General features: G+C 38.7%; 2 protein-coding genes across 2 annotated transcripts; both read left to right on the top strand.

The window, feature by feature from the left end:
- Positions 1-1,817: 1,817 nt before the first annotated feature.
- On the top strand, positions 1,818-11,665 carry LOC137260045 (uncharacterized). Its single transcript, XM_067797736.1, has 7 exons — positions 1,818-1,872; positions 4,869-4,944; positions 5,997-6,146; positions 9,027-9,128; positions 9,817-9,982; positions 10,242-10,271; positions 11,176-11,665. The coding sequence occupies exons 2-7, from the start codon at positions 4,885-4,887 to the stop codon at positions 11,424-11,426; spliced, it is 759 nt and encodes a 252-aa protein (XP_067653837.1). The 5' UTR covers positions 1,818-1,872; positions 4,869-4,884; the 3' UTR covers positions 11,427-11,665.
- A 4,727-nt stretch (positions 11,666-16,392) lies between these two features.
- Positions 16,393-18,672, top strand: LOC137260244 (antistasin-like). The gene is made up of 4 exons (XM_067797939.1): positions 16,393-16,456; positions 17,458-17,604; positions 18,044-18,145; positions 18,603-18,672. Exons 1-4 carry the CDS (start codon positions 16,411-16,413, stop codon positions 18,614-18,616), a joined length of 309 nt encoding a protein of 102 aa, XP_067654040.1. The 5' UTR covers positions 16,393-16,410; the 3' UTR covers positions 18,617-18,672.
- The last annotated feature ends 519 nt before the right edge of the window (positions 18,673-19,191 follow it).

Raw genomic sequence — 19,191 nt, 5'->3', positions numbered from 1 at the left:
GGATTGTTGGCGATGATGTATATCCTCCAGTAAATATGAATGTGTGTTCATCACACAACGGGGCAACGTGCCTTTGTATACACTTTCAGTCATTTCCCGAAAGTACGAGCACTTGCTGCCATTGCCAACACTGTACAATGCCCTCAGAATAACCTCCCGGAAGTAAACAAACAGAAAGTCAAGGGCAGATAATTTCCGGGCGACCTGCTGCCAGAATCCTAAAAATGCGGATTATCGATTACACGAAATGTGACCCATAATAATTATTATTCAAAACACTAAACGTTGTGAACCAATAATAATTACCACTTAATTAATAACAAAATATACAGAAAATACACACTCGTAACAGCATTACCACGATTTGTCAATTTGAAACACATAATTATGATAACCTGACATCATTGGGTAATTCTTAAGAGGAATCTTGGAATCGTGGTTCTTCCTCACTAGATGTATGAGATCAGGAGTTAAAACTAATGGTAAGATTTTATAGTATGAGAGATGGTTTTCGGTATATGATAAAGCGAGTTGGTTGGATATTTAAAGTCACACTGGGCAATCTTCCAACTATATGGCGACTTTCTGTAGAAAAAACAATCGAGTCTGGACCTGACAATCTAGTGGTCAATTGCATGGGCAAATGGGATATGATATGTGTCAGCCAGGTCTGTGAGCCTGACCACCCGATCCCGTTAATCTTCCCTGGATCAGTAAAATCACTTCTTACCCGGATTTTCATGGGTTTCGCCCCCTTGTCGAAACGGTCCTTCAAAGGTACATTGAGAACTGGTGAGTCAGTGAGTGAGTGAATTTAGTTTTAGCTTTTAGCGGGGAATACCTGAAATGGGCTTTGCAAATTGTACCCATATCGAAAATAGAATCCGTGACTTCGGTGTGACGAGCGGACGCTCTAACCACCAGGTAACCCGCCATTGGGAAGGGTCATAATATATACTCTTCAAAAAAAGTAGGGGATAATGAACTACCAATTTGGATAGGAAGTGTAAACGTTAACAACGTTTCAAGGACAGACATCGTATGAAACTACCACCACTTCCCTCTATTACCACCCCGAAACACAACGACTGATATGCACGTGCACAAGGCAGTAGCACCATACACGTGCATGGCGTCCCATTCTTGACTCTGACGTTTTTTTAAGAAGGTCGAGATATCACTTAGAACATTAATTTTGACACTCATCTTGCATCACACATTTGTTAGTGCTTCTTTGAAGTCGTTTGTTTTAAACTGAAAAAAATCGTATACAGGCAACCAATTACATGCCACACACACTTTCAAAAGAGACTACATTCCAAATATCTATGGTTGTAAGGAAGTGCAAATGGTGATTTACTTTCAAAACATGCAATAATATCATATCAACATTGACTGACTCCGAGAAATCTCCTAAATATTTTAATCGTAAATAAAAAAAATGAGTATTGTACCCATGGATTCTCCACTATGACAAGAACTTGCTGAACCTGTCTACCACCATTCCCTGTAAATACTGACCACTTCTCTGACTAATCCGCTCAGATCCTGGTTAAACTGCAATCAAACTATCACATCACAAAGCCGTAAATTTGGAACTGAAATTCTTCATGTGTACTTGACAGAAGCACTCAAACAACTACTTGTGTTTTAATTATCCACATATCCTGGCATGATTAATGTGCATCGTAAAATAGTTTTTAATCCGTGACTGTAAGAAAAATTCAGACAAATGTCAGAAGGTATGATGCGAGTGAAACTTGATACTTTAACACTGAGGTGCGAACACATGCTAGTTTATGTTTATAAGCTGGCAGAAACGCGGCTGGACGTCAGTTCCTGCTGTGCGGATCGCTGAAGTGACAAGTTTTGGTTCGTATACTTTCAAACATATATTTGGTTTTGATTTTTTTCTGGTGCTTCGGTTGTTTCGTCAGTGTAGCCCCGGATCACTCAGTCGTGTACGGTGTCTGTCAACCTCTTGGAAATAGGGTTATTTTCATTTCATTTCTAGTTACGTATGTATGTATGTATGTATGTATGTATGTATGTATGTATGTATGTATGTATGTATGTATGTATGTATGTATGTATGTATGTATGTATGTATGTATGTATGTATGTATGTATGTATGTTATGTACAGATATTTCAACCTTGAATTTACAACATGGATGAATGTGACTTTTGCACTCACTCACTCTCTCACTCACTGTGAAGTCCATTTCTGGTGTCCTCAGTCGTGATATTGCTGGAATATTGCTAAAGCGGCTTGAAAATAAACTCATTGTCACTCAGTAACATGTGTGGTTAAAAACAGCTAAAGCAACTTAAAGAGAGTGAGTGGGTTAATATTTAGTGTCACATCGGCAAAAATGCAACCATATCGTGACGAGAACATTTAATTTACATCCATTAAAATTAATTAACTGAGAACGTAAAATCATGCCATCGAAGGAAAGCACAAATACTTAAGACTAGCATGTGAAACTAAAACAGGGTAGGTGAAGAAGATATTCTAATATGAAACACGGGCTATAGATCACCAACACCTGAAGGTAGATCACCAACAGCTGAAGGTAGATCACCAACAACTGAAGGTAGATCACCAACAACTGAAGGTAGATCACCAACAGCTGAAGGTAGATCACCAACAACTGAAGGTAGATCACCAACAGCTGAAGATAGATCACCAACAACTGAAGGTAGATCACAAACAACTGAAGGTAGATCACCAACAGCTGAAGGTAGATCACCAACAACTGAAGGTAGATGATCAACAACTGAAGGTAGATCACCAACAGCTGAAGGTAGATCACCAACAACTGAAGGTAGATCACCAACAACTGAAGGTAGATCATCATGCTAGGGACAGCAAATTCAAGGTGACATTGGGTCAGAAGAATCTGTCTCCAGACTATCGTCATTCCGCTGTGTACTCTTTACCAAGGTAGGGATTAGCGAATGGGGATATGGAATATAAGTTAAAACTATTAGCGCTATTGGAACGATACAATGTAAAAGATGGCTCTAGACCGCCAACAACTGAAGGTAGATCCCCATACTAGAGTGAGTGAGTTAAGTTTTCGCCGCACTCAGCAATATTCCAGCTAGATGGCGGCAGTCTGTAAATAATCGAGTGTGGACCAGACAATCCAGTGATCAAGAGCATGAGCATCGATCTGCGCAACTGGGAACCGATGATGTGTGTCAACCAAGTAAGCGAGTCGATCCCATTAGCGGCCTCTTACGAGAAGTATAGTCGCCTTTTATGGCAAGCCTCAGTTGCTGAAGGCCTATTCTATCCCGGGACCTTTACGGGTCCCCAATAATAGAGACCATGGGGACTATATTAGAGACCTGGTCAGACATACCAGTTGTCAAGCAGGGTAAAACCACAAAGTGTCTGGTTGACTGCACAGCTGCCTGTTGGTAGTCCCGTAAGTTCGACCTTTGGGTCGAGTGAGTGAGTTAATATTTATCGTCACATCGGCAATATTGCAGTCATACCGTGACGAGAACAAGTAATAATGAGAAGTAAGTATAGAATGAATGAATATATGAAACTAAAACCATGTTGACGAAGAACAGTAAAATCACTAGTATATATGACAGATATCCATTTAAGACTAGTAATTAAATCTAAAACAGTTTAACTATAGAGGACAATACAATATAAAAATGGGCGATAGATTGCCAACAACTGAAGGTAGATCACTATACTAGGGACCATGGGGACTTACAGTACCTTTGCTTCCTGCATGGATCCTAGCTGGATTTACACCATCCCTTCAGATGTAAGCAATTTAGTCACATCTAGCCACAAATTAAAAATACACATATACTACGATGAAAAACAATGGAAAGTCTAAATGTACTTGGAATGTTTTGGGACTTACCTACCCTCTCAGGAGGACAATCATTTTACAAGACTTTAACCCCCGTTGTGGATATAGCCACTAACAATCGTAGTTACTAATTTAATGTTCCAATAATATAGTATTTATCTATCTAAAAAACATTTAGCAAATCCAGTTCTTTTAAAAATGCAAGAATTAAACGAGAAAATTTTCTTTATTATAAAGTGAGAGAGATTAGCTTTATGCCGCCTTTTAACAATATTCCAGCAACATCACAGCGGGGGACACCTGAAAATGGTACATTGTACCCATGTGGGGAATCGAACCCCGGTCTTCGGCGTGACGAGCGAACGCTTTAATCACTACGCTACCCCACAGCCCTGTTATTATTATTGAGATTATTCATAGTTCGTAGGTATCCCTGGTGATGGAATATTCACCACAGTCAAGCAAGACATGCTTCATTGTGATTCTTTCCTCAGAAGGGGTGCAAAAGTGGATAGAGATATTGGTACGGGGTAACACTGTATCACCGTGATAGAGAAAGGGCACTTACACTGAACAGGGTGTGACAAAACTCAAAGGAACGAGTGAGTGAGTTAATATTTAACGTCACATCGGCAATATTTCAGCCATATTGACAACTAAAACTAATATGAAAAGTTAAAACTATTGAAAATACAATATTAAAACAGGCTATAGATCGCCAACAACAGAAGTGTCACCATAGTAGGGACCATGGGGAATTACAGTACAATTGCGACCTACATGGACCCCAGTTGGATTTATACCAACGCCGTTAGCTGCTGGCGATTGCAGGAAATGTTAGCCAAATTTAAAACAGGAAGAATATTATATTTTAAAAAAGTCTGGTAAGTTTTGGTACTTACGTACACTCTCAGGGGGACAATAATTTTACAATACTTCAACCCCCTTTAAGGGTACAATCACTCATAATTAAAGGAAATACATCCGTGCCTCTTGTATTGGAAAACCACTCTTCCCCCAGATACTTGCAAGCCAACATGTTTGCCGTGGTCACTCTCGTCGTACTGTTTCTGCAAGGAGCAAGTGGAACAACAGAGGTGAGAACTCATCTAACCTTATTTCTTCATTTACTGTGCATCTTACTTCATTGTCTAGTGCGCTCAGCATACCATACGTTGTTGCCTAGTGCTCTCAGGATACTGTACGTTATTGTCCAGTGTGCTCAGGATACTGAACATTATTGTTCAGTGTGCTCAGGATACTGAACATTATTGTTCAGTAAGCTAAAGATATTGTACGTTATTGTCCAGTGTGCTCAGGGTACTGTATGTTATTGTCCAGTGTGCTCAGGATGCTGTATGTTATTGCCCAGTGTGCTCAGGCATCTGTACGTTATTGTCCAGTGTGCTCAGGATACTGTACGTTATTGTCCAGTGTGCTCAGGATACTGTACGTTATTGTCCAGTGAGCTCAGAATACTGTACGTTATTGTCCTGTGTGCTCAGGATATTGTACGTTATTGTCCAGTGTGCTCAGGATACTGTAGTTATTGTCCAGTGAGCTCAGAATACTGTACGTTATTGTCCTGTGTGCTCAGGATGCTGTACGTTGTTGCCCAGTGTGCTCAGGATGCTGTACGGTATTGTCCAGTGTGCTCAAGATGCTGTACGTTATTGTCCAGTGTGCTCAGGATACTGTACGTTATTGTTCAGTATGCTAAAGATATTGTAGGTTATTGCCCAGTGTGCTGAGTATATTGTATCTTATTGTCTCCGTATGCTGAGGACAGTGTACGTTATTGTCCAGTGTTCTCAGGACACTACACATTTTGTCTAGTGTGCTGATTCATTATTGATTGTTCTCGTCACGATATGGCTGCAATATTGCCGATGTGACGATAACAAAATAAGTCACTCACTCTAGTGTGCTGAGAATACTGCTCGTTACTGTCCGTTGTGCTTAGGATACTGTACGTTATTGTCCATTGTGCTCACGATACTGTGCGTTACTGTACACGTGATCCTCACAGTTTATCAGTGAATTGAAGACTTGTTTGGCATGGGAGGAAAATTTCGTTTATTATGTCATGGGACTGTCAAGAGTTAATGTTATATCCTCGATCACTGACAACAATGTCTTTATATGTTAGTTTGCTCACGGTGCCGTGACACCAGGTGATGGAGAGGTTATTCCTATTGATATCGAGCTTCACGACAAGAGCATGATAACCTACCCAGGAACACCTGACCCGCCTCAGAAATGCTTCAAGAAGACAATCAACTACCATGACTTTAAAAAGGTACACAGGCATTTGAAACAAAGTTCTACACAAATTTCAGACTACCCCGGTGTGTTAAGCTACATGGCTTTAGAAATTGTTAAGGTGACCTAAAAAATTAAATGTTTCTCGGGCACATATTTTTCAAAAGTGATGAGGGCGGTAGGACATTTATTTAATTTTTCATAGAAAAAAATGTGACGAGGGAAGAACACATTTTTATTTTTTCTCTCAGAAATACAAGGTTTTTGGAATTTTAGCATGTATTAATGACCTGTAGGTTCAGTCACACCCGTTGTTACAGACACTCATTCTTATAGTGGACAAACGGATGATCGCGACGCGGCAAAATCAAAATTATTTTTTTTAAATGGAAATAAAAACTTAAAAAAAGTGAGTGAGTGAGTTAATATTTATCGTCACATCGGCAATATTGCAGTCACATCGTGACGAGAACAAGTAATAATGACATTGTAGAATGCATGGATATATGAAACTAAAACTCTGTTAACGAAGAACAGTAAAACAGAAAACAGAAACAGATGAAACAGATGAAACAGATGAAACAGATGAAACAGATGAAACAGATGAAACACATGAAACAGATGAAACAGATGAAACACATGAAACACATGAAACAGATGAAACACATGAAACACATGAAACACATGAAACAGATGAAACAGATGAAACACATGAAAAACATGAAACAGATGAAACAGATGAAACAGATGAAACACATGAAACACATGAAACAGATGAAACACATGAAACAGATGAAACAGATGAAACACATGAAAAACATGAAACAGATGAAACACATGAAACAGATGAAACAGATGAAACACATGAAACAGATGAAACAGATGAAACAGATGAAACAGATGAAACACATGAAACACATGAAACAGATGAAACACATGAAACAGATGAAACAGATGAAACAGATAAAACAGATGAAACACATGAAACAGATGAAACAGATGAAACACATGAAACAGATGAAACAGATGAAACACATGAAAAACATGAAACAGATGAAACAGATGAAACACATGAAACAGATGAAACACATGAAACAGATGAAACAGATGAAACAGATGAAACACATGAAACACATGAAACAGATGAAACAGATGAAACACATGAAACACATGAAACAGATGAAACAGATGAAACAGATGAAACACATGAAACACATGAAACAGATGAAACAGATGAAACAGATGAAACACATGAAACAGATGAAACAGATGAAACACATGAAACAGATGAAACACATGAAACAGATGAAACACATGAAACAGATGAAACACATGAAACACATGAAACAGATGAAACACATGAAACACATGAAACAGATGAAACACATGAAACACATGAAACAGATGAAACAGATGAAACACATGAAACAGATGAAACACATGAAACACATGAAACAGATGAAACAGATGAAACAGATGAAACAGATGAAACAGATGAAACACATGAAACAGATGAAACAGATGAAACACATGAAACACATGAAACAGATGAAACACATGAAACACATGAAACACATGAAACAGATGAAACAGATGAAACACATGAAACAGATGAAACACATGAAACACATGAAACAGATGAAACAGATGAAACAGATGAAACAGATGAAACACATGAAACACATGAAACAGATGAAACAGATGAAACACATGAAACAGATGAAACACATGAAACAGATGAAACACATGAAACAGATGAAACAGATGAAACAGATGATACAGATGAAACAGATGAAACACATGAAACAGATGAAACAGATGAAACACATGAAACAGATGAAACAGATGAAACACATGAAACAGATGAAACACATGAAACACATGAAACAGATGAAACACATGAAACACATGAAACAGATGAAACACATGAAACACATGAAACACATGAAACAGATGAAACACATGAAACACATGAAACAGATGAAACACATGAAACACATGAAACAGATGAAACAGATGAAACACATGAAACAGATGAAACACATGAAACACATGAAACAGATGAAACAGATGAAACAGATGAAACACATGAAACAGATGAAACACATGAAACACATGAAACAGATGAAACACATGAAACACATGAAACAGATGAAACAGATGAAACACATGAAACACATGAAACAGATGAAACAGATGAAACACATGAAACACATGAAACACATGAAACACATGAAACAGATGAAACACATGAAACAGATGAAACACATGAAACACATGAAACACATGAAACAGATGAAACAGATGAAACAGATGAAACACATGAAACACATGAAACAGATGAAACACATGAAACAGATGAAACACATGAAACAGATGAAACAGATGAAACAGATGAAACACATGAAACAGATGAAACACATGAAACACATGAAACACATGAAACAGATGAAACAGATGAAACAGATGAAACACATGAAACACATGAAACAGATGAAACACATGAAACACATGAAACAGATGAAACACATGAAACACATGAAACAGATGAAACACATGAAACAGATGAAACACATGAAACAGATGAAACACATGAAACACATGAAACAGATGAAACAGATGAAACAGATGAAACACATGAAACACATGAAACAGATGAAACACATGAAACAGATGAAACAGATGAAACACATGAAACAGATGAAACAGATGAAACACATGAAACACATGAAACACATGAAACAGATGAAACACATGAAACAGATCATCAATGTGGGGAGCAAGGAATTGAATAACATCTTGCTTCGTAGGATAACGAGTCTGAGAAGATTATGGAAACCAATTTGAAATTCAGGGAGGTAATTCATACATGGATCAGATATGATACAAATAAACGCCTCTTTCATATATTTTGCAGCGCTTAGTGGCTATGAAGATCTCCAATAAAAACACTTGTTTTGTGAAGCATTCTGACGAGACATATGACGAAGTAAAAAAGCTGGTAGACGACATCAAAAAGGTATGTCTCAAAAACAGCTAATGTATATTGCAACTCAGGTTTCTCATTATTTCATTCCATTGACTCTGACACTATGTCTTACCAGTGAAGATCCGATTTGGAATTCAGTAACCCAAGTTTGTCGTAAGAGGCGACTAACGGGATCGGGTGGTCTGGCTCGATGACTTGGTTGACGCATGTCATCAGGTCCCAATACCATGCTGATGCTGCTGATCACGGGGTTGTCTGATCCAGAATTAAGCCGCCATATTCATGGAATGTTTCTGCGTGCAGTCCAGAACTTGTCTTCAGCAACCAATGCTTTTTGTAAAAGTGACTAAGTAAGGCTCGCTGAATTCATTGACACCTGTCACAGACGCCAATCACTGGATCGTCTTCTCTTGACAAATTCAATGCAATGTGTCAAAGTAGGAGTTGGGAAGAAACTGCCTTGTTAGAATCATTGTTCTTCCAGTAATCCATGCATGTCGTAAAAGGCAACGATCCAGTGGTCAGGTTTGATGTCTTGGTTGGCACATCCAATTCGCTGTTCATGCTGTTGATCACTGGACTGTCTGGTCCAAAGTGAATTTAGTACAGACCGCAACCAAAATCGGGAATATTGCTGAGTGATGAGGTAAACAATTAGCCAACAAACCAACAAACCAACTCAACCAATCATTCTGTTTACCCTGTGTTCATCATACAGGGGCAGAAAGCACCAAGGGTTCAAGCTACTGAAGAATGGGTTGTTCCCAAAACGCCCCTACCCGCAGATCAAGTTGAAAAGAAAGTGGGAAAGCGGATAGCCAAGTTCTGTAGCGGCTGCAAGGTGCATCTTCTCGAAGACGGCAAAGTGATCAGGGCAGCTGCAGGTGCTTAACATCGACATACTCCACACACAACTATGAGCTAATAGGTTTTTTTTTTCTCCACCATTGGAAACGACACAGATATTTCGAGATAATGATATAAAACATGTATAGGATCCACAACAAATGCTTGATCACATGCAATAATCAGTTGGACGTGAGTACTCCTTATGTTCCCGGATATAAAGTTTAGTTAATCTTCTATTGTTTACAAGATGCAAATGCTGAACTCGAATAAACAATAACAATAATGTTGTTTCAGATGTCCCGAGAGTAACTGCGAAGAGACGTGGTAAGTTTTCAACTGCATCTGGAAGTTATATTGAAGAGAAACAAAGGTTGATATATATTTCTTTCGCTGTGTAATCAACATTTTGAGATTTCAAAATAATATGTTGATATTTTAATTTACGATCTTGTAATTTCAAGATGCTAAGTTGACATGTTGATAAGAAAACGAACCCTAAAAAACCCAATGACTCTCAAAGACTCCTGTAAAGTACACCTGTGTAACGTATATTTCATTACAACTGTGTTCAGACCCGTGAAGGTCCGAGGTAGAATAGGCCTTCAGCAACCCATGCTTGCCATAAAAGGCCACTATGCTTGTCTTAAGAGGCGAGTAACGGGATCGGGTGGTCAGGCTCGCTGATTTGGTTGGCACATCAGTTCCCAATTGAGCAGACTGAAACTCTGCTGTTGATCACTGGAATGCTTTGTCCAGGCTCGAATATTTACAGACCGCCGAAATATAGCTGTAATATTGCTGAGTGCGATGGAAAACTAAACTCACTCAATCACTACAACTGTGTTGATGTAAAGATATAGTGACATTTTTATCAGGTGTCATCACTAATGCAACAGACTCGGGTATATTTCATTACAACTGTGTTCAGACCCGTTAAGGTCCCGGGGTAAAATAGGCCTTCAGCAACCCATGCTTGCCACAAACGGCGACTATGCTTGTCATAAGAGGAGACTAACGGGATCGAGTGGTCAGTCTCGCTGACTTGCTTGACAAATGTCATCGGTTCCCAATTGCGCAGATCGATGCTCATGTTGTTGATCACTGGATTGTCTGGTCCAGACTCGATTATTTACTGATCGCCGCCATATAGCTGGAATATTGTTGAGTGCGCCGGAAAACTAAACTCACTCACTCACTCACTAATGCAACAAATTGTTCACTTTCCCAGTTGTCAGGAGCCGTGCTAAGAGATGGGGCGGATGGTGCATATTCTGTTTGAGATGTGCAGTGTTAATAGAGAATTGCCGTGACAATGCAATAAATGTTCTGTCACCTGACTCGGAATCTGTGTTTTATTTTACCTTTAAAATTTACGCTTTCATGATGAATTCATGTCCAATATGTTGTTTAATGCCGCATTCATGTCTGTTCAGCCTGTTCAATCTTACCACAGTGCTAAAGTTGTCGTGGAATATGTGATCCACAAGCAAACAGCAAAGACTCATGCAGACTGACAACGTGGGGATGTATTCCGTAGGGTCGAATCCTGTTGTCCAAGACATCGCTGACTTGACTGACACATGTCATCAGTTCCCAAATCGAAGGTCATGCTGTTGATCACTTGATTGCCTGGTTAAGACTCGATTGTTTTCGGACTGCTGCCATATAGATGGAATACTGCTGAGTGCGGCATGAAACTAAACTCATTCGCTCACTCACTGGTATTTAAATGATTCATTACTTCTAGTGGAGACTAGGATTCAATGACTGTAGCACTGGCAACATTGCCATCATCTTTAGATCCGTCAGTGAGAGGTGTCGTATCGAGAACGGAACTGATTTGTTTCGGATTTTTTTAGTTTCGTCAAGATAATATATACAGACTTCACCATCTGCTAAGGTGTGGAACATACAAGTCGATAGGCTGCTATGATATCGAGATCAATGTTAGCATTATCAAGGCAGATATGTGTGGTTGAATTTTGGTTTCCAGTGGTGGAACAGGACTTGGTGAGTGAGTGAGTTCATATTTAATATTGCATCCACATCGTGACAAGAACATTTTAATTTATGACAATATCAAAAATAAAGAAACGGAACATCCTGCCATCGAAGGACAGTAAAAGTACTAGATTATCACAGATAATGAACATGAACTTTCACACATGAACTTTCACACGCTAGCATGTGAAAGTAAAACATTGTAATTAAAGAAGACAATGCAATAGGAAAATGGGCTACAGATCGCCAACAACAGAAGGTAGATCACCACATTAGGGACCTTAGAAACTTAGCTACCTGCATGGACTTGATAGATAAAGACGCAAGGTTTCATAGATAGGGTTGAAAACACACTTGTATACTGGACTCGACACATTCGCTAGACTCTTCATGTAGACTGTTTCAAAGGCCTAGGACCTTTTGGATAGAATGTATTTATTTTCCAAATTGCTATAGCATACTTTACCATAGACAATGGAGACACAGTCTAGTGATTTTGAACTGTATGAATATATTTAAAATCTTAATATATTTAAAATCTGAAAGTTATCTCCTTACAGTAAGCACATGAGTGAGTGAGTTAATATTTAACGTCACATCGTCAATATCTCAGCCATATCGTGACGGAAACAATTTATATCAGAAAAATGAAAACATTTGGAAGAATGAGACATGTGATGATGGAGTGAGCACATGCGATTAAACAACCATCTTCACTGTACCTAATCATGGTAGAGTGGACAACCATCTTTACGGTACCTAATCATGATAGAGTGGAGAGGCCATTGAAATCGTCATATCTGTCACCACTTATCATCACGTCAAAGTAAGGTTTGTCCCTGCCGTGGCATATGCAGCAACACCCCAACACGTGGTGACAGCTACTGGTATATCGTAAAACAATCAAGCCGTCTCACTGCAGAGTGATGTATGTGTTTCTATAGTGAGAAGCCTGCGAGCCATGTCAATTGAGTGAGTGAGTGAGTTAAAATTTATCGTCACATCGGCAATATTTCAGCCATATCGTGACTTCAACAACTTCAAAATCCACAAATACATGTAAATTATAAAACATCTGTCAACGAAGGGCATTAAAACCAACAACTAGCATATCACAGTAAATAATAAGTAAAACTAGCTTTATCTTTAAAACTTTAGCTCAAAAGAGGACAAGACTATAAAAATGGGAAATACATCGCCAACAGCAAAAGGTAGATCACCATACTATGGACCATGGGGACAGTACCTTTCCTTCCTGCATGGACATTAGGTAGATTTACACAATTCTTTCAGCTGTCAGCAATTTTGACACATTTAAGCAAAAGTCATGTCAATTGTCGTGGATGATGACAACAGCAGATGTTTCTAGCTCCGGATTGGCGGCGTAATTGTATGGTTAGAGTGAGTCAGTTAATATTTAACGTCACATTTTAACATGTTTAACGGCAATATTTCAGCCATATCTTGACGAAACCCATTAATATCATACATTAATGGTAAAACATCTGTTAACGAAGGACAGTAAAACAACTAGATAATAACAGATAGATACTTAAAACAGTAATTAAAGCTAAAATAGTTTAACTATAGAGGAAGATACAGTATAAAAAAGGGGCTATAGATAACCAACAACTGAAGGTAGATCACCACACCAGGGCCCATGTGGACTTACGGAACCTTTGCTACCTGCATGGACCCTGGTTTGATTTACACCATCCCCTCAGTCCCTGGCGATTGTAGGACGTGGCCTTGATTAAAAGGCCTGGTTAGAATGAAACCCGGTGGGAGATTTATGAAAAAAATAACATCGCCTGTAAGCTTAATCAATACCTCCTTTGTCTTTATACAAGGCGAGAAATGGCTTATAGCACAGGCTTGGCACATACCGTTTCCTTTAGACATTATGGACAGGGAAAATAGGTAAAAACAAAAGGAAATAAACTGCGAGCAGTAGATCTAGATGATAATGAAGGGGGCATGTATTTGAACGAAAATCGCAAACTCGCAAATAGATAAAAAGAAAAGAAAAGAAAGAGTAATGAGGTATGACAGTAGTGATAGTCTCTATAGTAATGATTCTTTGTGTATCTTTCCAGTGTATGATTCTGATTTACGTCTCACTATTGTGAGACATTCCGGTGACTATTCAAAACTGGTATTTCTGATACCACAAAATCCTTGATTTTGGGGGTTGTCCAACTTCGGTGTTGGGTTTGTATAGAGCAATACCATACCTTCGGTATAAATTATTGTTGAAATAGTTATTGAACAAAACTCCCCTCATATGTGTCTGCTGAAATAAGATCTGTGGCTTGAAGTATTTCGTTGACGTCACTTCCAATGCCACGTGCCACATGTTTAAAACTGATAAAACCACAGGTAGTGTTACAGAAAAGTCATACACACTTCCGGTTGTGATGCACTGGCTCTCATCTGTCGCTAGTCATGAAAGCACAGGATGTATTTTACAGTTACAATGAGGCACAGCTACTTTAGGAAATATAACGTGTTTTTTACTTTTATAAGTTTCTGTGCCAAATTCCCATCCGCTACCACAATCACGTCTTAAAGAAGTATACAGTGAATTGTCTGTGATTATGAGATATCATTGTCCTAGGAAAACATATTCAAACACCATGGACATAATGTACACAGTGTTGAGAGAATAACGTGTTTGATTAGACACACATGGATTGTTATCTGCTAACGATAACATATCAACATAATGCAGATTCTATTGCAACTGGTAGTTTCAGAAGTGTATAGCAGAGATGTGTGGCCTAAAGTGATATAGCGAGCTGAAGTGGAGATGAGGTGGTCTTTACGTTAAACCGACATTATTCCTACCACATAGTGTCGAGATCAAGTCTGAATTCATACACATTCTAAGTACAACGTTCAAACGAATCCACAATCACACTTATTATATTATTAAAAGTGTGTGTGTGTGTGTGTACCCTGTCAAGTGCCGTGTGTGGTTCTGTAGGAGTGGATGTGTGGATAGTTAGATAGATAGATAGACACAAGCATTACATTAAATTCGTTAATATGTAAAAACAGAAAGTGCCATAGCATCAAATTCAAAAGAAGACAATTTGTTATTCACATTACACAGCTACAGGTCAACCTCCCGAGTGAATTAAACGTATGAGTTATTTCGGGAGAATTAAAGGCATACAGTTTCTAAAAAGTTGTTCTTACACCACACCATAAACTCATGTTATAAAAAATCTAGTTTCCACAAGACCTCTGAATTGACCACACATGACAAGGTATTGGGACACATTAACACAAAGAAAGCGGTATTATAACTATGCGCAGAAATGTTAGCCGGAGATGCACTCATGAATCTGATATGCACTGAAAAATAACCAACAACATCCATTATAAAATGTACCCGGTCAGTGAGGGAGTTAAAATGCAAAGCCATACCTGCAATATTTCAGCCATATCGTGAAAAAAAAAAGTTGTAAATTCACTATCAATACATGAAAATAATAAAAAACTGTGAACGAAGGATAGTAAACCCAACTAGAATGTCACAGTATTTCAAAAGTAAAACTAGCACCTATCTCTAAAATTGAATTTTAAATTCGGACAAGACAGTGTAATCGTGGGGACCATGGGGACTTACAGTACATTTGATACATGCATGGACAGTACACAAATCGAAAATTGAAAGCATACATTCGTTGAAAACACCCGACATTTAACGATAATAGTGAATTTTATTACTTGAGTAAGTGTGACTCTTCCAACATAGAGTGAAAACATTTTGAGCATACATGGAAGGTCATATTCCGTTTTCTCGGTGTCTAGCCAATGTTATGTTCAGAAGTTTCTGTAGCTTAGAACATGTCCTTGTCGGTTGTTGAAACTATCACCAAAACACACAGCCATTATCGCTATACAACACTGCCAGGTCAACAACTATGATGCTGATAAACTATGTATGAAATTGTCAATCTCTCAGGACAAACCAAAACCAGCTTCATAAGATAAACACTAATGATATTTACGCACAAGGAACTGCTTCTTTGCATACACTGTTGCCAAGATAGTAAATTTCATTAAAGCCATTAAATAATGAGACGTGCAAATAGGAGAAAAAATGAGACATCATAGAATCTACACGGTTTTTAAGTTGGACATGAAGATTTCTGAAAGTGTGCCATTTCCTTGTTATAACTTACATCATGTGGGACCAACATGGCCATATATGGAATTTTCCTGCTATTGCCATTTTAGACTTTGACACTGTGTGACAGGATAAGTTGCAGATATACCACATTCATGACCATATTTAAATTTTATCGTTCCATTTTACATTGCTGTTTCTTGTAGTGACGTGTTGAAAACATTGGTAATTCCTTGGTGATTTTTGTCACGTGCCTTTTGTCCGGTAGTGTACATGTCGCAAGAGATAAGCCGCTTCTGCAGGTCACAATTTGTTCAGTTCAAGATGGCGGTTTCTCACGTGCTTGTGGCCTCTGTATTGCTGGGAACATGTAAGTACTTGCAAACGCACATTCACAGTGAATAAATACGAGAGCGCAAAGAAAACTCAGGCTTGAATATCCTCAGAAATTAACCCGTTGGGACTGTAACAATTAAATGAATTTATGTGTTCGTTGAAAAGAACATGTCCAACAAGCCCTTCCTACAATGTGTCTCAAAAGTAAGTATATATTTACGGCCTTTCCGTGCTCAGTGACTTAGTGGTCATAGCGTTCAGTCGTCACACAGAACATTCTGGGTTCAATTCCTCAAATAGCTTCATTGTGTGAAGCCAATTTCTTGTGTGCCCACCGTGATATATCTGTGATATTCCTGAACGCAAAGCGGCGTGCTCACAGACATCACTTAAACAGGGGGCTATTGTCGGGTCGTTGGAATGAGAAAAAGAAATTATACGTTTCTAGTATTTACATGTCGTTTGTGAATGAGTGAGGTAAAATTTAACGTCACATCCGCAATTTTGCAGCCACATAGTGACGGGAAATGTTGTAGATACACAGTAAATATAAGTAATTAAAGAACGAGTCATCGATGGACTGTAAAATAACTAGAGTATCACAAAAAGAGCTAAAACTAGGTAGCATGTATTTCTAAAAGCAGAAAACCATTTCAGACAACACCATGTAAAAATGGCGTATTTATCGCCAACAACTGGAGGTAGATCACCATACTAGGGTCCATGCATGGGGACTTACATTTCTTTTGTTACTTGCATAGATCCTAGCTGATTTACACCATCACTTCAGTCATATGCTGAGATTTAACCATACAATAAACTGACACAAATACGATTAAAAACCTAGTAGACTTTAGATATTTACTTTTAATGTTTTGGGACTTACGTACCTTCTCAGGAGGACAATACTTTTGCAAAACTTCAACCCCCTTTGAGGGCTGGGTTTGTAACGACACACGTCATATTTTAATAAGAAAGTTAGTAAATACATGCAAACCTGATGAGTATTGTCTCTGACCGTATTTTCGAATCTAGTGGTCTACAGCATTCCACATTCTCGAAGAGGCAGTTGTCTTCTCCTTTGCGGGGATTCTGTTAACAGAGGGTGCCCCTCTGGTTATGCGTGCAAGTCGAATGGCTGTGGCTCTGAGTGCTTCAGAACAACTTACACACAACCTGCAGGTAAGCACTGGTGACATACGCTCATACTATTGGCACCCGTGAACAAGCGAATTAGAATTGGACTACAAAACCTATGCGTGCCCCTTTCGGGTGGCTCTGCCCACTTGTGCATGTCATCCTATGCCATTTGCGGTAATCAGTGTTCATGATGTTGGTCACTGGTTTGTCTGTCTTGGATACGATTATTTACAGACTGCCACCTTACAGCTAGAGTATAGCTGAATCCGATATTGCTTCATCGTTTACAGCGTGTCTTGTATTGGTTGACTGTTTACAGGGTGTTCGGTATTCCTTCACTGCTTACAGGGTGTTCGGGAATCATTCACTTTTTACAGGGTGTCTGGGATTCGTTTTCTGTTCACAGGGTGTCCGGAAATCGTTCACTGTTTACAGGGTGTCTGGGATTCGTTCACTACCACTTTCCCTTTACTCTTTACAGGGTGTCCAGCATTTGACTGCAAATTTAACTGTCCACTGGGATACGTCAGAGATTCGAAGGGCTGTGAATCCTGCCAGTGTGACTACTCCGCTTTAGCAATAGGTATGTCACAAAATATCTAATTCATGTAACAAGACAGGTCCAATTCCATGCAACTGCCTGCATAACGTACACCAATATACAATCACATGTGTTATAGAGTGAAGAGGACCTTAACACAGTGAGTGAGTGAGTTAAAATGTAACGTCACATCAGTAATATTTCAGCCATATCGTGACGAGAACTTGTTTGATTTTGAAATGACAGAAAGGACAGTAAAACAACTAGAACATCACAGGTGCAGTTTAAAACTAGTGTGGAAAGTTAAAACTAATATCACTGTTTGGCCAATACAATATAAAATACGGGCTATATATCACCAACAACAGAAGGCAGATCACCATATTACTGCCCATGGACCTAAACACAGATTCTCCCGAGAAGTACATAAGGAATGTCATGATACATTAGATATGATTTAATCTATATTACTAACTGAATCTAAAATCTCTTTTTACAGCACCTGGAAAGTGAACTGAATACTGTCCGAGTTCAAAGCGTACAAATGGACCCATAAATAGTTCTGCCTTTTTGGGTTTTGGATGGTATTTTTCAAGATTTTAGAAAATACGTTCTGCTGACAATGCGCACATTTAGTGACACTGTAGATAAATATACCATGCGATATGACAGAGTATAATCGAAAGCAGCAGTTAACAATGTCGAACATGTACTGCAAGTTTTATCACAGGCGCCAACCGTGGGTTCGAAAATTGATAAACTAAGTCCCGGTTTACTATCCAACCCCCTTACTATGTAACCTGTAAAGGTGCATTACCAAATCAAGGCGACGTGATCGAAATCCGGACAATTGAATCCTCTACACAATGCATGTGAGTTAACATTTAACGTCACATCGGCAATATTTCATCCATATCGTGACGGGAACATTCAACAATGAAAAGGACTATGTGTACATTATAAAACCTGTCAACGAAGGACAGTAAAACACCTAGAATATCACAATTAGCATTAAAACTAGTGTGGAAAATTAAAACTGATATCATTATATGGACAATACAGTACAAAAACAGGCTATAGGTCGCCAA

The sequence above is a fragment of the Haliotis asinina genome, chromosome 13, assembly GCF_037392515.1.
Source record: "Haliotis asinina isolate JCU_RB_2024 chromosome 13, JCU_Hal_asi_v2, whole genome shotgun sequence".
NCBI lineage: Eukaryota > Metazoa > Mollusca > Gastropoda > Lepetellida > Haliotidae > Haliotis > Haliotis asinina.
This window is presented reverse-complemented; position numbering and strand designations above follow the sequence as displayed.